Source organism: Convolutriloba macropyga, chromosome 5 (assembly GCF_964194025.1).
Source record: "Convolutriloba macropyga chromosome 5, txConMacr16.3, whole genome shotgun sequence".
Taxonomy (NCBI): domain Eukaryota; kingdom Metazoa; phylum Xenacoelomorpha; order Acoela; family Convolutidae; genus Convolutriloba; species Convolutriloba macropyga.
The window spans coordinates 32,719,119-32,741,345 of NC_134472.1; the positions used below are offsets into that span (position 1 = coordinate 32,719,119).

Below are 22,227 nucleotides of genomic sequence, written 5' to 3' on the forward strand. Positions count from 1 at the left end.
TGAGGTTCAGAAAGTTGAGAGCAGTTTTGTTCTGATGCTTAGAAAATTTGAGTTTGTTACGCTAATCTTCAAACCATCTACATTTACCCCCATCCAGTGCACCACCTACTGTTCTAATTAATAGCCGCCCTCATCTCAGCCGGCTATTATAGCGCTCCTATTTTTTACTTCGTCGAACTTTTTTTTCGCTTTACCCATTTTGCCGCTTTTTCGACATTTTGCGTGAAGTCTTTTTGACTTCTCTAGGCTAGTTTTACTCTTCTGTCATTCTGCTCAAAGTTCTTTTAAACAGCAGCTGCTCAGCAAAGCAATTCAAAACGAAGAGAGTCAGTATAAAAAATCAAAGTCAGAAATAGAAACGGGATAAACCCATAAAGCCCATTTTTAGATGCCCGGTACTTATTATCATAAGTTTTAGTTACTATCTATAATGCTTATTGGTATTGATACTAGACCCTGTAGCCTCTCAATGAGAGACAGGAGTATGTTCATTTACGAAATGACATCAAAATAAATCGCACTTAAAAATGTTTTTGTACAAAAATCAATTTTTGTTGATATTTTCTTTTCTTTCAATCCCAATAGAGTTATGGGAATCAACGGCGGCTATTTTCCGGCAATCTGCCGGGTATGTTTAATTTATGCGGGTTTTCAATACAGTCCTGAATTCGGTTGGTTTTGGGCAAACTTTCTGTTTGATCGGTTAACTTTTTCGCGTTTGACTGCTTGAATTATCCAGCTCTTCAAAATATGTTTCAACTAAATTGCTCCCATTCGCAATTTTGAACTGTTGAGCTTAATTTGCGGCAATTACTTTTAAAAGTCACTAAAATTTTTTTCTCTTACAATTCAAAGAATTTGAATTGTATTGGTGCGCTGTGTTTTTTTTTACAATTCAAAGAATTTGAATTGTATTGGGGCGCTGTCTTTTTTTCAAGATCTGTTCACACATTTTCATGATTTTTGAAGTCAAATTGGAGTAGTGATTTTGGTCACGCCGAAACAGGAAGTGGAGCGAAAAAGCGAGTGGCTTTGCGGCGTGAATTTTTTTCGCTCTAACGACCAGACGCGATAGGCAGCGCCAAGCTTAAGAAGACCTCCAGACATTCGCTCCTCAGACACGATAATTATAGCAGTGTCGTTTGAATCGCGAATGTCGTTCTCACTTGAATTCATGAGTTCTCATTTCTGCAACAAATCTCTCCTGGCTTGTGAATGAGAGAACTGGCTACAAAATCTACAAGGTCGCCACCTGCACAGAGGTAACATCTTCAATGGTTTGATTCAATCACAGCCTCTCTTGATCAACCTCATCTTTTGATCGAAATAAGTTTCAAAGACGTGATAAATCTAAAATGAGTGATTTTGCTTCAAACGCTGATAACTCCTGCAAATCAACAAACCGTGAATATCTGTTTTCGACGGACAATACGCTTTTTTGGGTTTGCAACAACTTTAAATTGATTTAAAAAATTGAACAGCGAAAACATGCTCAGAAGTTGCCACTGTCTTTCAACTGTTTGAGAACAGGTCGGTCATCTGTCAAAAAACAACAATATGCATTTGACTCGCTATTTCTCAATGAATGAGACTGAAACCGTTGTCTAAGATACTACATTGGTAGTGGAAACAAGTCAAAAGGAGGACTTCCAGTAGTACGCAACAAATTTACCAATAGAGACTCAGGCAGGCAATGTGTCATTCAGTATCCTCCATTTCATTTGTAGATAATTCAGTTGCGTTCACACTTCAACGCCAATGCCGAAAAGTTTCCTGTTCCTAACAGAAATCCATTGCAGACGTCAACACTAATACGACATGCTTGCCCCTTAGAGTTCAAGAGAGCGGACAACAACACCCCACCATGAGCCGGGAGAGCAAAAGTGGTGCCCCTCAAGTGGTCCGCTCCAAGCAAGGCAAGAATCAAGATTTCAACTACTGCAAAGTTCATAGTAGATGAGAAGTTGGCACGCCAAACAAATGGACGTATACGAGTTCATACATGTTTTTGTGGCGAAAATCTTCCGTGACTTGTGCAAAATTTGTGTTTTGTCAGGCGGCAAAAGATAATGCGAGCAGCGATGAAAATCTTGTCGGCACGGTTGAGCGGAAATTTTACATAGATTTTTTATAGCTGCGAAGCTGTAAGCTGAGCGTAGCTATATTGCGGTGCTCTTGGTTTTTTTACAATTCGAAGAATTTGAATTGTATTGGGGCGCTGTCTTTTTTTTTGAGATCTGTTCACACATTTTCATGATTTTTGAAGTCAAATTGGAGTAGTGATTTTGGTCACGCCGAAACAGGAAGTGGAGCGAAAAAGCGAGTGGCTTTGCGGCGTGAATTTTTTTCGCTCTAATTTTAAAATAGAGTGAGAAAACCTTGTTTGAACAAAAATTCGGTTTCTCGAATTAGTGGAGGCACGTTTTGTCTGATGAGTAGTTGGATGGTGTGTAAATGGACACTTCAAGTCGTTTCTGGAATTCTTCCGGCTATGTTTTTTAAGATCTGTTCACACATTTTCATGATTTTTGAAGTCAATTTGGAGTAGTGATTTTGGTCACGCCGAAACAGGAAGTAGAGCGAAAAAACGAGTGGTTTTGCGACGTGAAAATTTTTTGCTCTAGTTTTCAGTAGAGTGAAAAACGGTGTTTGAACAAAATTTCGCTTTCTCGCTAATGGATTTCTGTTCACATGCGGCAATTCCACTTTAATTTTTACTGTTTTTTCAATTTTTGGATCGGATTTTTTTTTTCGAAATGGTTTTCCCAAACCATTCATAGTTCATTCTAGGCCTGGTTTTTTGCTTAATCAATGAAAATTCTTTGAATTGTACGTCACGACTTGTCCTGCTATGTTTTTTAAGATGTGTTCACACATTTTTCAATCACTTTGATCATTTAAAACGGAATAAACAGGTGAAGCCCAGCGGGCATTAAGTTTCATTAGAGGCCCAAAATAGGCCTTAGTAGTCCTTCAAGTGCTTAGAGTGATGCATCTGCTGGAATGGCCTTAATTTAAGGTTAAAAGGTCATTTTTAGTTTTTGGGCTCAAAATGGTGCAATTTTTCATGATTTTTTTTTTAAATTTTTTGAGTGTTTTGTTTGATTAGTCTTAGGTTGAAGTTTTAAAAAGTTGATGAAGGTCTTTTTCAAGACCAAATTACTTGCTATGACCATTTTATGAGCTATATGTTTTGGTACTACAAACACAAACACGTAAAATGATACTAATTTTTGCAATTTTTTTAAAAGTTTTTCTGAAAATTTTTGTCATTTTTTGAGTTTTTCCAGCTTCAGGGGGCAGGGAATCTCCTTTGAGGTCTGATTATCGGGCACTGCATAATTTCTAGGAACAATGGATTGGCTTTCAACTTTGTAATGTCTCGAATTTTAGCATTTTTTAAAAAATAAAATCTGAAATTTTTTTTAAGGTTTCCTAAAATTTTGTCAATTTTCGAGATTTGTCCACTCTCAAGTGCCAAAAAACCTATTCCACGGCCTGATAAAAAGTTACTGCATGGTTGTTAGTGTCAATGGATTTGTTCTCAACAATTTAACCTTTTGACGTTTTATTTGTTTCCGGTGATAACAATGACATCAAATTCTGTTCAGGTAAAACGACTTCAAAGGCAACTTTAGTAAATGGGTTTGGGTTGCGACAAACTATTAAATCAGCCATGCCCAAAGGTCGTAGTAAGGCAACGGTTAGCAGCAGTAGCAAGAAGAAAAGCCCACTGACTGCACGGAAAAACGAAGATGTAGGAAAGCAGAAATCGGGAAGTATTCCTGGGACAACTCACCACCAAATAGAGAATGGGGGCGACAGCTGCCAATCAAATGCTGTAAAGATGAGCCTTGAATCAAGGTTACATTTCGTTTATTAACATAGAAGGCGTTGAAATTAAGATCTCGGTTTTTGTCTCATTTTAGTATACACTTTTGAACTAATAGTTAATTAAGTAGATAAGGCATGCAATGATAACTAATTTTGAGCAGCTGTTTGAGTGGAGCGAAAAGAGTGGTTTTTTGTTCATATCGCTGTTTTCTAGAGAGCGAGAAATTGAGGTGTGAAAAAAACTTCTGTAAGCGAGCGGAATTTTTTGTTCACGTGCGACATTTTAAAGCAGTTTTTTTTTTCATTTTTTTTTTGGTTACGAGGTTTGGTTATGATTTTGTTTTAATTTTAGCCTGGTTTTGGTAGTAGTTTGAAGGTTTCTGGAAATTCGTATGAATTTTATGCTAATTCGGAGGTTTTTCATGTATTTTGCCGTTCTTTTGGGCTAATTTTTGCAATTTTTTTGACGATTGTTTTGTTTTACTGGCTCAAATGTGCATTGAAAAGACCCGTTCTACTTGAGCAAATTTTAGATAACAAGTGTTCACAGTTTTGTGGATATCAATCATATTTTTGTTGTGAAATATGACAAATGGCAAAAATTGGAACTATTTTTCTAAAATGTTTGCAGCTTTTTTCTGTTTTTAGACAAGTTTCTTAGCCTATTATGACTTGCCTATTGTTTTGAGAGCATCTGGTTGAGAGCATCCTACCCTATCAGTTTAAAGGAATTTTCCTTTGGATTTATATGCTTTCGTAATATTAAAACATTATCCAGTTTTTTAGTGCAAGTTGTTTGTAAGAGCTTTTTTTTCATTATTTGGCTTCAAGTATTTTTAAAAAGTTCTCATAAGTGGTTTTAGTAAGTACTAGTTGTTTTGATGAAGAATTTTTGGCAGAGGTAGTTATTTTGAGATCTCAATTTATGATAAAATTTCATCAGATTTTTTAAATCATATTTTAACAGATTTGATTTTCTTGTTTTTTATTTTATTGATTTATGGTTTTGTTTCAAGATAGTCTCGAATTAGTGGAGACACGTTTTGTCTGATGAGTAGTTGGATGGTGTGTAAATGGACACTTCAAGTCGTTTCCGGAATTCTTCTGGCTATGTTTTTTAGGATCTGTTCACACATTTTCATGATTTTTGAAGTCAATTTGGAGTAGTGATTTTGGTCACGCCGAAACAGGAAGTAGAGCGAAAAAACGAGTGGTTTTGCGACGTGAAAATTTTTCGCTCTAGTTTTCAGTAGAGTGAAAAACGGTGTTTGAACAAAATTTCGCTTTCTCGCTAGTGGATTTCTGTTCACATACTGCAATTCCACTTTAATTTTTACTGTTTTTTTTTTCGATTTTTCGGACCGCATTTTTTTCTAAATGGTTTCCCCAATTCATTCATATTTCATTCTAGGCCTAGTTTTTTGTTTGAATATATAACTATCAATGTATCGCTAGTTGTTTTTTGTTCACTTCTAGGCCATTCTAGGCTCAGTGTTTTGTTTAGACAATGAAAATCTTTTGAATTGTACGTCAGGACTTGTTCTGCTATGTTTTTTTAATTCGTCGTCTCTCGATGATTCTTGCGACGTGACTTCTTGGAATTGACTTCCAATTTCAGTGACTTCTGCTTTGCAGTTAAAATTTGTGTGCGTGACTTCGTTTCTTCTGCTTATAGGTCAATTGCGTGACTTAACTCACTCAAAAGAATGACTTCTGAACTCGCTGAATGAACTTTTAATTTTAATGAACATTTACTAGTTGTAGGTCAATAGTGTGCATCTAAGTAGTGCCAAACCTATATGACCTTATTCTTGAGTATAAGTGTTGAGTTTTTGTTTTCGAATATTATTTTTGAAATATATAGAGCGTATGAGATATATAGAGCTTTTTTTAATAGAGCGTATGTGTCTCATAAAAATGACAGTCCTAATCAAACCAAAAAGTCTAGTGGTCTAATAAAAGACTCGTGGTCAATCTATCTATCTTAATTCTTTAGTTGTTTCAATCCTTGGATGGCCACAAGCGTCTATTGCGGCTATTTTCCCGCAATCTGCGGGCTATGTTGAATACAGTACGAGAAAGCAGACCTAAGACATTTTTTGTTCACGTGTCCTGATTTAATGCATGTTTTCACTCTTTGTGATCTAATGTTTTAAGCGAATTCTTATTAAATGGCTTATGTTCTCTAATGATTCTTTTTTGCAATTGTTTGAACGAAGTTTGATGCAATTATTCTGCACTTGAGTGTCATTTGTTTGACCTGTTCAATTGCTCTTGAACGAAGTTCATAGCAATTATTGTAAACGTGTTGGTGTTTTTTAAGCAAATTTTTTGCCTTACCGTTTTTGAGCTTTTTGAACATTTTTTGACTTCTCAAGTGACTTTTTCACGTTTTCGTTCTTCATTTTTAAGTGATCTCTATTGCTCTCACTCCGAAGTAAAGCTTGTTGCTATTATACAATCGGTTGCAGCAAAGCAGCAAGGAGGACCTGATAGCCGAGTGGGCAGTGCTTCTTGTTAGGAATCGAGAGGTCAATGGTTCGAATCGCGGCGTGGTCAAATGTTTTTCCACCAGCCTGTCGTTCAAGAGCAATTCTTCCGACATTAGTTGGTTTATCTTTCTAGAATGTTCGTTAGCTCGCTTGAGTGGTTTCACTTGTCGTCGGAAGTAACGGAATAAGCTGATAAAGCGCCAGTGAATGGAGTCTCTGAGCAGTGCTGTTACAGCACGATGCTATTGATTGTTATTAGTAGCCGCATCCTCAATTCCAGGCGGCTATTATTGCGCTCCTAAATTTCTTACAATTCAAGAATTTGATTGTATTGGTGCTTTGTCTTTTTTTTTATTTTTGTAAGATGTTTTCACACCTTTTCTCATGACTTTGAGCTTTCAAAACGGGATAAACAGGTAAAGCTCAGCAGGCATCAAGTTTCATTAGAGGCTCTTATCCGCGTTTAGTAGTTCAAGTACTTACAGTGGTGAAGCTACTGGGAAGGCCGTAATTCAAGGTTAACAGGTCATTTTCAGAAGTTTTTTTGAGCCCAAATTGTTGCATTTTTTTGTCTTTTTTTCGGATTTTTTGTTGGATCAGTCTGAAATTGAGGTTTGTAAAAGTTGGTAAAGGTCTTTTGCAAGACCTAATTATTTTTATGGCCATTTTAAGAGCTATATGTATTGCTACACCAAACATAAACACGGTAATTTATTCAATTCTTAAAGTTGTAAGTTTTTTGAATTTTTTTGTTGTTTCAGCTCTTGGTGTCACAATAATAGGTTATTTTATAGTTTCTAGTGGTAATAGAATGGTTTTCAACTTCACAAATTTTACCAATTTTTTTGATAAATCTTGCAGTTTTTTCCAATTTTCTGACATTAATTGTCATTATTTAAGTTTTCCAGATCCAGGGGGCAAGAAATCTCGTCTAGGATTTGCTAATACTTTACTGCAAAATTTTTATTGGCCATGGCATAAGCCAATTTTTTCAAATTTTTGAAAATTTTTGTCAAGTCTTAGGTTTCTCTAACCTGAACAGCCAAAACATTTCCTTTAGGTTTTGATAATAGGTTACTGCATAGTTTCTAGTGGTAATGGGGAATGTGTTTCAAGATTTTAATATTACAAATTTTAGCGATTTTCAAATTGTAATTTTTTCTTTGACTTTCTGAAAGTTTAGTCGTTTTCCTCGGTGGCCAGGGGTTTGCTGCTATTGAGTTTGCTAGTATGTTATTGCAGAGTTTCTAGTGGCAACAAAATAGTTTTCTGGTTTTTAGATTGCAAATATAAGTAATTTTTTAAATAAAGCTTGCAGTTTAAATTTGATTGTTTTCAATTTTTTTGATTGTTTTTGTCATTTTCTGAGTTTAACTATCTTTATTGGCCAACGAAACTTTTTAAATGTTGAAGATGAGTTACAAGACAGAACTCCACAGAGAAAAAATGAATTTGAACTTTTTTCCAGACACATTTTCGAAAAATATCTTAAAATTTTTCCTTTTCATTTGAAGCATTTTTCACTATTCTTTTTGAAGCATTTGTCATTTTTTTCGAGATTGTCTACCTTTAATGTCAAATTAATCTCTTTCAAGTTTTTTGCGTGAGTTAATGACTATATTGCATTGTGTCATAAATGGCCTTCAGGTTTAAAGCTTCAAGTCTTAGGAATAATTTTTTAGGAATAAAACAAGAGTTTTTTTGTTTAGTTTGATTCTTTTAGTTTCTTAACTTTCGAGATTTCGTCTTTTTGGCTGGGATTGTTGAATTCATCTGCTGTGCTGGTCAGGTACATCAGGTCTGTTCTTCATTCAATTCCTTGGATTGCATTTCAGAGGACTTGTCCTGATATGTTTTTTTAGTTCGTCTAACAGATTTTTGTTCCGTCTTACCCTGGCTTTCTGGAATTGACTTTTTCAATGACTTACCTCACTCAAAAAAATGACTTCTGAACTCACTTATGGAACTTTAAGTTTTATGAACATTTACTTGTTAAAGGTTAATAGTGTGCATCTTAGGAGTGCCAAACATATATGCCCTAATTCTTGATTATTAGAGTCTTGAGTTTTTGATTTCGAATATTAATTTTGGGATCTACTCCGTTTGCGCCCCCAGTTACAGAGCACGTGCCATTATTTAGTAAGTCATTATGTAAAAATTATTGCACGTGCTTCTGAGGGGTGCAAATAATATGCGCCCAATAAGCTGAGGGGGCACAAACGGAAAAGATCCTAAATTTGAAAAGCCCTGTTAGGGTTTTCTCCTTAGAGCTTATGTGTCCCATAAAAATGACAGTCCAAAGCTAACCCAAAAAGTCTAGTGCTTGTGGTCTATTAAAGGACTGGTGGTCGATCTGTCTATCTAATTTCTTTAGTTGTTTCAATTCATGGAAGGCCCAAGCGTCTATCGCGGCTATTTTCCGGCAATCTGCCGGCTATGTTTGATGGTTTGGAGGACAAGTTTACAAATTTATGCCACCCACCCTCCATTTTACGTCCGTTTTCGTGTTAAGCTTTTTTCATATTAGCCCTCTAAGGCTAGCCTCCCTATTCCTAAGCTAGCTACAACCAAAGCCAGCCCTTCATCTGTCGTTCGAGAGTTATTTGACGCTAGTTGATTCTATCAGTGAGATAATGGTTATAATGTCTCTAACTTCTCTATTCAAAAATTGACAATTTAGTTTTGTCTCGATTCTCTTTTCTTCTCAATTGTCACTTATTGGCATTATCATCATTTGTTTTCAGTGTTTTCGTTTTTGTCCTGCCTTTCATGTTTCCAACTAATTTCGCCTTGGTAGCAGCTAGGAAATATCTTGAATGCTTTTCAATGAAAAGCAGTTCAGTATTTAATGTTTGTTACATTTAATTACGGGTTTTCATTTTTTTAAATAGAAAAGCTTCAGCTTTTCTTGCTTTTTAAAAGAGTTTTCACCTAATCCTTATCAATTGAAGGTGGCACGCTACCAAATAGTTGATGGTTTGATTTGATTGAAAATTTCAGCATGAAGGTACTGACTGTAACGAGTTTGATGCGATTTATTTTCAGTAAGGACGGCATAATTTTTAATAGCCGCACAGCGATAGCTGGGGCTATTATTGGCCTTCTCTTGGTTTTTTACAATCCAAGAGTTGGATTGTATTGGTGCTCTCTTTTTTTAAATTTTTGTAAGATGTGTTCACACCTTTTTTCATGACTTTGAGCTTTCAAAACGGGATAAACAGGTAACGCTCAGCGGGCATCAAATTTCATTAGAGGCACCTAGCCGTGTTTAGTAGTCCTTCAAGTAATTAGAGTGGTGAAGCTACTGGGAACGCCGTAATTCAAGGTTAGAAGGTCATTTTTAGGAGTTTTTGAGCCCAAAAGGTGGAATTTTTTCGTATTTTCATTTTTCGATTTTTTTGTTGGACCTGTCTATAATTGAGATTTGTAAAAGTTGAAAAAGGTCTTTTGCAAGACGTAATTACTGTTTAGGGCCATTGTGAGAGCTATATATTTGGTACTCCAGACATAAACACGCAAATCTATACTAATTTTTTCAAGTTTTTGTCATTTTTTGAGTTTTTTCAGGCCTTGGTGTCACGAAACCTCACCATGAGTTTAATAATAGGTTATTGCATAGCTTCTAGTGGTAATGGAGTGGTTTTCAACATTTTAACATCACGAAATTTAAGCAATTTTCTGATAAAACTTTCGTTTTTATCAAATTTTCTGAAATTTTTTGTCATTATTCAAGTTCTTCCAAACCCGACACGAAACGTTAGGATTTGCTAATAAGCTATTGAAAATTTAATATTGGTCATGGAACTGTTTTCAACATTTTGTTATCACAAATTTTACCATTTTTTTATATAACTTGCACATTTTGTCATTTTTTTAGGTTTCTCTAACCTCAACGGCCATGGAATCTCCTCTAGGTTTTGATTTTTGGTTACTGCACAGTTTGTAATGTGAATGTTTTTCAAAATTCTAATCTACGAATTTTAGCGATTTAAAAAAAATTCAAATTTTTTCTGAAAATTTAGTATTTTTTCATCAGTGGCCACGAAACCTCCTATAAGGTTCGGTAGTATATTACTGCATAGATTTCAGTGGCAATGAAATGTTTTTCAGTTTTTTAGTATCACTAAACTGAGCAGGTTTGTCGTTATAAAACTTGCAATTTTTTCATTTTTTTAAAAAATTGTTTATATTGAGTTTTTTCCTGCATCAGGGGCCAAGGAACCTGCTCCAGGGTTTGATAACAAATTACTGCATAGCTACTAGATGCAATGGAATGGTCGTCAATATTTTAATAACACGAGTTTTTGCATTTTGTTGATGAATTTTCAAATTTTTTTGAAATTTATCATATTTCAAGTTAATCGATCTTTATGAGCCATTGGAACTAATTAAGGCTTAAAATAGGGTTAATGGATAGTCTCTGGGGACAATAAAATGGTTCTGAAGATATTAATATCACGAATTTTGGCAAGATTTTGTTTTTTTTTTTACTTTTTTGATATTTGAATTTTTTGTCTTTTTCTGAGTTTAACGATATTTACTGGCCAACAAAACTCATTTAAGTATTGGAGAAGGGTTACATGACAGAACTCCAGAAACAAAAAAGAGGTTTTGATTTTTTTGCAAATTTTGCGAGGTTTAGCAAATTTTGGAAATTTTAATATTTGCACTTCTGAGTTTTTTTTGAAGCAATTGTCATAATTCTCAAGTTTATATACTTTTGGTGGCAAATTATTCTCTTTGAAGGCTTTTGCGTGATTTAATGTGTATATTGAATTATGCCATACATGGCCTTCAGGTTATGATCTTCAAGGGTCTTAGCTATAATTATTTATTCGTTTAGTTTGTTTGATTTTTTCGGTTTCTTCGACTTTTGAGATTTTGTCTTTTTGGTTGCAATTATTCGATGGATCTCCTGGTCAGGTACTTTAGGTCTTTTTCATTCAATTCTTTCTATTGTATTTCAGGATTTATTTGTCCTATGTTTTTTTTCGTCGTCGCGATTTTTGTTACGACCTTATGACGTCACAACCACTTCAAATCTGCTTTTTGTTCATTCGTTCATGCAATTTCATTTGAAGTGCGTGCGTGACGTCATTTTTCGCTCTTAGTGGAGCTAGTTTTTTTGTTCATTCGCGTGATTAAATTTTTGGTCACACTTGACTTACCTCACTCTCAAAAATGACTTCCTCACTTTGAAATTGACTTTTATTTACTTTAATTCAAAGATATGAGGTCAAATTGGTGTTTGTCACTCTTAATGAAGGTTGTTTAAGAACAGCTAATAGAGGTAGCAAACGCTTATACAGATTTTTTAAATCAAAATTTAACATATCAACTTTCAATGAAAAGACGATTTTTTGGTTTGTCTTTTTTACTGTTTGTTTTAGACTGCAGATCTACGAAGCTATTGCTGCTATTTTCTGGCCATCTGCCAGCTATGTTTTCAAATTGGCTTTTCTTGGCCTTTTTAAAATTTCCAATTCAACTTGCTTGTTTTATTGACGTTTTGGCCGATAGTTCTCTTCCAATAGTTCAACTGAATATTATGAATTAATTCAAACAAAGTTGCGCAATTTTGCTCGAAGGTAAAAGAGCAGAGCAAAATAAAAAGAAACGTGATGAAGCGATCAAAACTCATCAATTAATTGCTCTCGAATGAAGTTTGAAGCAATCATATTAAACGTGTTTCTTTTTTATGCAAAATTTTTACTGCACTGTTGTCTTCAAGAACCTTATTTCTATTGTGACTTCTTTATGCTCGAATCTCTGATTTCTTGAGTGATTTCAATTGCGAGCATTCAGAAGTTCAGTCTGTTGCTAAAATAAGAACGAAGAACGTACATAGCCCATATAGCATACAGATTAGCGTCCGCGACTCTAATCATGGAATTTGCGGGTTTGAGCCCCTACATAGTCAAGATTTGACGTCATAAAAGTTTCTCCAACCTGTTTTTCGAGATGAATTCGTTAGTGGGTTTGTTTGTTACAGTAATTTTGGTTGTCAAAATTCATTGGAGCTATGAGTTTTAAGAGACAAAGGATTTAAAATGTGCTTTTTAGAAAAATACTTGAAAACACGCTTGTTTCAACTTCAACGTTTTGCAAAACGTATTGATACACAATTTAGCGCTGCTCTAGACTTTTTATTTCCAGAAATTGCAGTGAAAATAATCATGCTAATTCCCGCTAGCAATATTCCCGCTAGCAAAACGTTGAAGTTGAAACAAGCGTGTTTTCAAGTATTTTTTCTAAAAACCACATTTGAAATCTTTTCTTAAAATTCATAGCTCCAATGAATTTTGACAACCAAAATTACTGTAACAAACAAACCCACTAACACGAATTCATCTCGAAAAACAGGCTGGAGAAACTTTTATGACGTCAAAACTTGACTATGTAGGGGCTCAAACCCGCAAATTCCACGATTAGAGTCGTGGACGCTAACCTTTATGTTATATGGGCTATGTACGTTCTTCGTTCAAAATTGGTTTTATTTTAGCAACAGACTGAACTTCTGAATGCTCGCAATTGAAATCACTCAAGAAATCAGAGATTCGAGCATAAAGAAGTCACAATAGAAATAATGTTCTTGAAGACAACAGTCCAGTAAAAATTTTGCATAAAAAGACACGTTTACAATGATTGATTGCTTCAAACTTCATTCGTAGCATTTTGATTAGAGGTTCTCACCTCGAAAGATCATGTGACAGTCAGATTTGAGGAATAAGTAATTGATAGCTGTTGTGACTATCAGTATTTAATTTTAGCCTGCCGAATGGGTCGAGTCACAGGGGGCAAAGAGACGCTCAATCAGTCGGAGATTCCCTTTTGCGATCTCGAGTCAGTGGCCTTAACTCGTCTACTTCTACATCCTCATACAGCCTTCACCACCCCAACTCATCAGACCCGTACATGATTCTAAGCACGGATGAGTATAGCTGTCATAGCTCTACTGTTACTCATTGCTACTTCTCGCCTTCAGGGAAACGTGTGGCTAGTTCCGACGGTACGCATTAATATCCTCCTTGTAGAGCTTGAATTTTATTCAATATGGATGTAACAGTTCATGATTTTAAACAGACTATTAATTTTCAATTGCTGCAGTTCTAGGTTCTCGTAATTTTTCAAGAATTATTGTGCTTTCAATAGCTCCCGAAAAGGAGTTTGGAGAAGTGTACTTTTAATCAATTTTGATGGGTGAAGAAATTTGAGTGGTTTGATTGTTGAACAAAATTGGAGTGGAGTGAACATAAAGTGGTTTTTCAGTTGCTCTCAAACGAAGTTTGTAGCAATTATATTAGTCCTGTCGGTCTTTTTAGTGCAATTTTTCGCTTGGGTTATTAATCTCAGATTTCATGCCAATTTACAGGTTTTTAGGCTACTTAAATATCGATTTGCCAATTGTTTCGTTTCATTGCGTTTTTTGGGGATTGAATAGAATTTTATTCCGCGAATGAACTTCAAGTGTCAATTTATTTCAATTTTGGTTTTTAATTGCTCTTGAACGAAGTTCATAGCAATTATTGTAAACGTGTGTCTTTTTTTATGCAAAACTTTTGCTTGACAATTATGACTTTTCGATTGACTTTTACGCCCTTGACTTTTTGCATTTCTCGTGATCTAAAATTCTCTCTCAATCACAATTTCAAGCAGCTGAGCTCAATTGGCGGCAATTCTATACTAAAAGTCAAATGAAAAGTGCGCCGAAACTGGTGTCATTTTTTACTTTAAATCTTTAGAGTGGTATATGTTAACCTCTAATGTGGTTATTTGAAGCCCACTATTGAACTTCTTAGTCACATTTAGGCTCCCCTTGCCCCCTCCGACTGAAGCTGAGAGCAATTCTTCCGACGTTTAGTCGGTTATGTTATTTAACAGCATTACCATTACAAAAACTTTCATGTCAATTTCTTGCTCTCTTGCAGCTTATCAATTTTTCTTAAAAATTAGGAAGTTTTACTGGCTCACTAATAAACAGCAACAGGAACCATCAGAGATCAAAAAATGAGAACAAAAATATGAGACTGAAAAACTCAGAATCCGTGAAATTCGAAGTAAGTCGAAAACTGAAAATTTTTAGTTGGGTTAAGTTTGGACTCCATCTTTGTACACCGCTGAATTAGAGAAGGAGATCTCTGGGCGCACGGAGAGTTATGTACAAAGTTTTAGTGCTACGTCTAACTGATCTTATACCAGGCGACATGAATTGTAGCATGTCCTTAGGTTTGGTTTTGCATATGGTGCAAAACTGCATAATTTGATGTTTTATCTATTTTTATGAGAAATCCTTTCTTATATTGCTGATTTCTTTGATGCATGATTGGCATTGGGTGCTATAAGTTTGAGACCATTAGTGCTATTCAGGCATCATTGCGTCACCCAGTCAATGCATTCATTTTCATGAAATTTCAAGAATGAATATTGACTTTGGATCAACCAATCAGCGATTAGTGCATATTCTGCTGTTTGTAAGAGTTAGCAATTTACTCGACGTAATTGTTTCTCTAGTGCACAGGTTAGAGAATTGGAGCGTTAGGCAACCTTTACCAAGAGCAGCTGGCTCTCTGATTATCTGTAATTTGATTCTTCATCTACTTCACTTTTGTTTTGCTTGATAGTAAAATCGGCAAATTTCTAAGCTATCTGAGCTCCTTATTGAGGCGTGTAGCAGCCATACTGTCACTGGTTGAAGCCGTACAAGCTTGAGCGGTAAATTTAACGCAGTCATCACTAAGAATATGTAACATAGTTATCACTAGTAATTTCGAGCGGTAAATTGAACGTAGTTATCACTAGGAATATCACTAAGAATATCATCTAAAGACAGTCCATTATACGACCGAGTGACTAATAAGGTGATTAATTGTCAATTGAAAGAGAGTGAATAACCTGGCTATCTCAAAGCTCGAGAACCAGGCTGTGAAGATCAGGTTCTGCTGAGGTTCGTAGGAAGCCGAAATATTTGGGCCACCGACCTGGTTATCAATATCACGAACAGCAACGAGTCGTAATTTTTTGGTGGACCAAAACGGGATGTACGATGGCCTATAAAAGTTACAGCAGACACAAGAAAACCTTAGATTGGAAGATGGGTGTTCAACTCAAGACGTTGGGGAAAGAGCAAGCCGAGATACTTTTGTTATCTTCGCGATACCTTATGAATTAGAAGGCTATCTGACAGAACAAAACGATAACAGCAGAAAGGTCTTATCGATGTTTCTCCTAGACGTGCGATGAACTAGATGACAACAGACACTAACTAGGGCAAATGTTACAACCGAAGTTTTTCGAACCCTTTCATGCTGCGACCAACCGCATGTTGGAAGCTAGGAAAAAGTTTTTGGAGGGATGGTCGAAGAGGGGCCACATCTCCGAAATAGTTAAGATTGTCGCATTGTTGTTGCCGATTGTCTGAAGGACACTTTGCGATTAGACAATTAAACAAAAAATAGATTTCTTTGTTGTGATTCTTAGTGATGTCAGGAGTTACAAGTGTCAGCAGAAGAGGTCCTCAAAGCAGACAGTTAAACTGACCAGAATGTAGCGCATCAAAATAAACTGGAGCCAGAGTCCCGTACACAACTCCCGCAACAGATCTTTTGCGAGCCGAAATAATAGATCTGTGAACTAAACCAAATCCTACCGGACAGTTAAGTAATGAGTAGTGGTTCCAGTGCATTGCCAAAACTCAATTCAAAAGTTTTTAAATGATCCACTAGATGGGCCGGATTCTTCTGTACTTCTTGATGTTCATCAAGAACCTATCAGCGATGCTGGAGAGATGCTATAACTGAAGACTGGTCGTACTGGCCAAACGAACGTAACAATATCAGGATGGGTTTTAATTCACAATCATGCTATCAAGCTTTGGATGTCCTCTACGAATTTCGATAGACCAGGCGCGATAGGCAGCGCCAAGCTTAAGAAGACCTCCAGACATTCGCTCCTCAGACACGATGATTATAGCAGTGTCGTTTGAATCGCGAATGTCGTTCTCACTTGAATTCATGAGTTCTCATTTCTGCAACAAATCTCTCCTGGCTTGTGAATGAGAGAACTGGCTACAAAATCTACAAGGTCGCCACCTGCACAGAGGTAACATCTTCAATGGTTTGATTCAATCACAGCCTCTCTTGATCAACCTCTTCTTTTGATCGAAATAAGTTTCAAAGACGTGATAAATCTAAAATGAGTGATTTTGCTTCAAACGCTGATAACTCCTGCAAATCAACAAACCGTGAATATCTGTTTTCGACGGACAATACGCTTTTTTGGGTTTGCAACAACTTTAAATTGATTTAAAAAATTGAACAGCGAAAACATGCTCAGAAGTTGCCACTGTCTTTCAACTGTTTGAGAACAGGTCGGTCATCTGTCAAAAAACAACAATATGCATTTGACTCGCTATTTCTCAATGAATGAGACTGAAACCGTTGTCTAAGATACTACATTGGTAGTGGAAACAAGTCAAAAGGAGGACTTCCAGTAGTACGCAACAAATTTACCAATAGAGACTCAGGCAGGCAATGTGTCATTCAGTATCCTCCATTTCATTTGTAGATAATTCAGTTGCGTTCACACTTCAACGCCAATGCCGAAAAGTTTCCTGTTCCTAACAGAAATCCATTGCAGACGTCAACACTAATACGACATGCTTGCCCCTTAGAGTTCAAGAGAGCGGACGACAACACCCCACCATGAGCCGGGAGAGCAAAAGTGGTGCCCCTCAAGTGGTCCGCTCCAAGCAAGGCAAGAATCAAGATTTCAACTAATGCAAAGTTCATAGCAGATGAGAAGTTGGCACGCCAAACAAATGGACGTATACGAGTTCATACATGTTTTTGTGGCGAAAATCTTCCGTGACTTGTGCAAAATTTGTGTTTTGTCAGGCGGCAAACGATAATGCGAGCAGCGATGAAAATCTTGTCGGCACGGTTGAGCGGAAATTTTACATAGATTTTTTATAGCTGCGAAGCTGTAAGCTGAGCGTAGCTATATTGCGGTGCTCTTGGTTTTTTTACAATTCAAAGAATTTGAATTGTATTGGGGCGCTGTCTTTTTTTTAAGATCTGTTCACACATTTTCATGATTTTTGAAGTCAAATTGGAGTAGTGATTTTGGTCACGCCGAAACAGGAAATGGAGCGAAAAAGCGAGTGGTTTTGCGGCGTGATTTTTTTGCTCTAATTTTAAAATAGAGTGAGAAAACCTTGTTTTAACAAAAATTCGGTTTCTCGGTAGTGGTTTTTTGTTCACATGCGGCAATTTCACTCTGATTTTTACTGTTTTTTCAATTTTTTGGATCAGATTTTTTTCTAACTGGTTTTCCCAATCCATTCACAGCTCATTCTAGGCCTAAATTTTTTTTGAATTAAATTTTCATTTCTCGGTAGGGGTTTTTTTGTTCACATGCGGCATTTTGATATTGATTTTCCGTTTTTTTCTTATTTTTTTGTTCTGTTTTTTTTTTAAAATGGTTTTCTGAATTCACTCATAGTCCATCCTAGGTCTAGTTTTTCTATTTAGTCTGATTTAATGAAAATTCTTTGAATTGTACGCCAGGACTTGTCCTGCTATGTTTTTTTGTTTTGTCGTCTGACGCTCTTTTTTCGTTTTACATTTGTTCACACAGCAAAGCTGAAAAAGTCAAATTTTCTGAATGACTTCTTTCTCTAACTAACGGCATTTGCGCGCCTGACGTCATTTCTCACTCGCTTTAGCAAAAGTTTTTAGGTTATTTGCGTGATTAGATTTTGATCATACGTGACTTACCTCACTCAATAAAATGACTTTTGCACTTTAAAACTTAAGTTTAGTTTGAATTTTTTTAAGGTCAAAGGAACTCATTTGTACAGTATAGGTTCCTAATAAGAGGCTTCTGTGGAATGAATTTTAACAAGTTTTGTTAATTTATCGCTGAATGCTTTTTACCTAGTTTTTTGAGCTGCGTCGATTTTTCAATTTAGATCTGTATCTGTTTCTATCTCTATTATATGGCACGCAGGTCTATTCTTTCGCAGCTATTCCGGCAATCTGCCGGCTATGTTTATTAAAACTAGGCAAAAAACGAAAAGAAACAATTAAGATCTATCAAAAAGAACGCAGTGTTCTCGGCGAAAGTGAATACAGGTGGAGGAGTTGATATCAAGTGACAAAGTTGACAAAGGCCTTTCCCAGATGACCAATCCTCAAATGTTCAAGTTTTGAAGACAAACCAGTTACCGTCAATTGTTTAAACTGGAATTTACGTTCCGATACCATCCTTGTCTCCGGAGAAACGGAGGAAAGATTTTCCATCAAAATGAGTCGTTCTATCTTTTGTCTCGGCAATGTTCGGACCACTTGAAATTTGGTTACCTTTCACCATACGATCGCGGTCCCCTGTGAAAAGTGTTTAGGTATCAATTGGACAAGCATGGTTTAAACAGTTGACAAACAGGCGATAACAGGCTGTATTTCAAAAGTGGATGCAACAATCTGAGACTGTACATTTTCAAAGATGCAGCAGAAGCTATGTGCATGGTAACGTGGCTGCGGCAAATGAACTGTCCTTCATTGGTTACATCAGTTCACTCGAAAGAACAAGTTGTTGTTGCCAACAGAGCGACAGAAATTCATCGATTTATCAATGGAGACATTTTAAAGGTGTCGAAAACCTGCCGGCATAGGCATCAAAGGGTTGTCCATTGAAGTGAATAAATGGTTCGTTTAGATGAACGAGCCGGAATAGATCAATTTCACAAAGTGCAGGAGGTTGAGGCTTAGCAAGCCAGTAGTTGTTGTGTCATAAGAGTCAAACGGATCAACCCTTTAACTATAAACGATACGACAGCTTCCACGGAGTAAAACATTTCATTGAATTTTGTTTGAGGTGCAAGGCGACCCCTCAAAGCAGATGAGATCCGCCAAATCGGGCAACTTTTGTTTCGAATGAGTTTTGAAATTGTTTGATTAGCAGCTAGGAAATCGCGAAAAACTTAATCATGGCCAAATTATCTCACTTTGTGGAAGTAGATTGCAAAATTTAAGTAAAAAATTGACTGAATCATTCGAACTTAGATTACACTGCAAATCATCCAATTTTGCTAACAGCGAAAGACTAGTGCATCGTTTGTCGGAGATAGCAAGGTAATCGCGACAACCTACACGAAGACACCGAATGTGATGAAGGGAGTCTCCAAAAAGTGTTCGGAATAATTATATTGCAAAATGCATTCCAAAAACTTTGTAATTTGTCAAATGATGCGGCACAGGAACGCCAATCCAGTTCGCCCACCAATGGCAGACATCGAGAACGATCTGATGAGCATATTTCCCAATTCTTTCACACCTGAGCTGAGTACTTCAGACCAATCGGAGTCAGGTTTCGTCGACTTACTTTGAAGAGATGGTGCGGTCTGTCCACTTGCCTACCAACTGAAGCAATACACTTCGAAGTCGAGATTCCTTGCATGACGTGGCTCACGAAATATCATCAAGGGCCTGACAATGGCGTCAACTTCGTTGGGGCAGCCAATAAACAATGCATTCATAGATGGATGTGACAAATCTAAGATCAAAATGGACCTAGTCCAGAATAAGATAGTATCGAAATTCAATCCTCCTTGAGGGTCAAACTTTGGTAGAATCTGGAATACTGATCCAAAATTGTAAGGTCATGATTACAGCTTGATCAACTTTAGCCTCACGAAAGATGCTCATTATAATGTGCCGCGTAGAGAAAACGCTCACTGCAAGACCGTTTATTGGTTTTTCTGCTTTTTTGAAAGTTGAGATATTTGTGAGCTTATCTAGGCGTTCTATTAGCTTTGCATTCTATTAATTTTTAGTTTTTACTGCCTGAAACAAAGTGCTTCGTTTGTTTGCATAATTAGCATGTCATAATTAATTTTTCATCATTTTCCCCCCTCATTGATACTAGTGTTTTAAAGGTTAGTTTGTTCGGCAAAGACGATTTCAAGTTGTTTCTGGAATTCTCCCAACTTTGAATTTTAATGTTTTTTATTGGCGTGATTTTGGAGTAGGAAATGAAACGTTTGAGGGAATTTGAATGTTTGGACTGTTAAACAAATTGCAGGAGGGAGTGAAAAGAGTAGTTTTTGTTCATACTGTTTTCGAGAGCGACAGGATCTGATATGTAAAAAGATTTTCTGTAAGCTATAGAATTTTTTCCGTGCATCCCTTGCTAGCAAGTTTTTTTTTGTTACATGTTTGTTTTCAATCCAATTCTTTGAATAGGCTATAGTAACAATATGGCATATGCTCCAATAGCGTTTTGACTTGTTTGTTGATTTATCCGAGTTTTTTTATAAGTTGGATTTCTTTCAGGTTTTTCATTGCGCTCATTTGTAAGTCATTTTGCGATTTTTGGCCATGTTTTGACGCGTTCATTGGAATTGAAAAGACGCTTATTGCTCACAATACTTTTGTGTCATAAATCAGTGTTATTGTTTGAAAAATGACAAACAAGAAATCTTGTAACCAAATTTTGCAATTTCTTGCAGTTCCTCAGAATTATTTTTCCAGTACATTCCTAGTCAGTGCTAGGTCGCGTTAGAAAACTATTTGCAATATAGTTCACAATTTTTCATGAAATGTTTTATATTCCGTTAAACGATTTTCATTTGTTTTTCCTTATTTCACAACATTCTGCTCAAATTTTTTCTGCTCAAATTTCTTACTCCTCTAAAGCAAGTTTTATGATCCTCAAAACAGCAGTTGTTCAGCAAATCAATCTAAAATGAAGAGGGTCGATGTCGAAAAATGCAACCAATAATAGAAACGGGATAAACCCAAAAAAGTCCAGAATGAGATGCTCAACATTTGTGAACTTTGCTCTAATTAGTGCTAGTTACCAGGTCTAATGTTTATTAATTGCTCTTGAACGAAGTTCATAGCAATTATTGTAAACGTGTGTGTCTTTTTATGCAAAATTTTTGCTTGACAATTTTGACTTTTTGAGTGACTTTTACGCCCTTTACTTTTTGCGTTTCGCGTGATCTAAAATTCTCTCTCAATCACGCTCTCAAGCAGCGGAATTCAATTGGCGGCAATTTAATACTAGAAGTCAAATGAAAAGTGCGCCGAAACTGTTGCCATTTTTACTTTAAATCTTAATAGCGGTATATGTTAACCTCTAATGTTATTTGAAGCCCACTATTGAACTTCTTAGTCCCATTTAGGCTCCCCTCCCTCCCCCCGACTGAAGCAGGCTGCAATTGATTAGAGCTCCCACTAGTCGTTCGAGAGCAATTCTTCCGACGTTTAGTCGGATATGTTTTGTATTGATACTATCCCCTGTATCATTTCTTTGAAAAATAGGAAATGGGTGAATGTCCAACTACGAACTGCAATCAAAATAGCTAGCACTTTTAAAAAGTTTATTTTTGTACAATCAAATTTCAAATTTAGTTTTGTTCTTTCAATCGCAATCGGGGTGAGGGGATACATGGTGGTTATTTTCCGGCAATCTGTCGGGTATTTTTTTTGTTTTTAGAAGTATGAAAGACTGTTTCAGTGTCGTTGTGGCTTTCGAAGCCTTTCAAAAATAGTTACTGTTAAACAACTGACAATAAGTGTAGTTCCTAAGCCTGATTTCCAGTGCGCCCAATATGTCATTGAATCAATCCAGAGTTATCTTTAAGGTAGTACTGTCAATGTCTGGTCTCTGGAAAATTCATCTGTCAAAACTCTGGCTACATTTGCCTCTAGCAACTCCAAAGCGCGCATTCTCTGCATGGAATGGGTACCCACAAAAGATGACAGTCTGCTGCTAACAGGCAATGACAGGTGAGATATAAGTATGCCATGGAAAAAATGACTAAAAATATAATACTCTCAACCAAAGTATGAGGCAGTTGTTAATTGCCTTCCTATCGTATTATGGTATTCCAACTACA

The 22,227-nt window shown here is 36.3% G+C and overlaps 1 protein-coding gene across 1 annotated transcript in view; it reads left to right on the forward strand.

Moving 5' to 3' along the window:
• The window catches only part of LOC142339337 (WD repeat-containing protein 91-like), a 103,966-nt gene that overhangs the window by 67,503 nt on the left and 14,236 nt on the right, over positions 1 to 22,227 (forward strand). Inside the window, exons 6-8 of the mRNA XM_075389315.1 lie at positions 3,612 to 3,864; positions 13,097 to 13,335; positions 21,973 to 22,117. Of these exons, the coding sequence (XP_075245430.1) occupies positions 3,612 to 3,864; positions 13,097 to 13,335; positions 21,973 to 22,117 (637 nt within the window). The remainder of the gene's footprint in view (positions 1 to 3,611; positions 3,865 to 13,096; positions 13,336 to 21,972; positions 22,118 to 22,227) is intronic.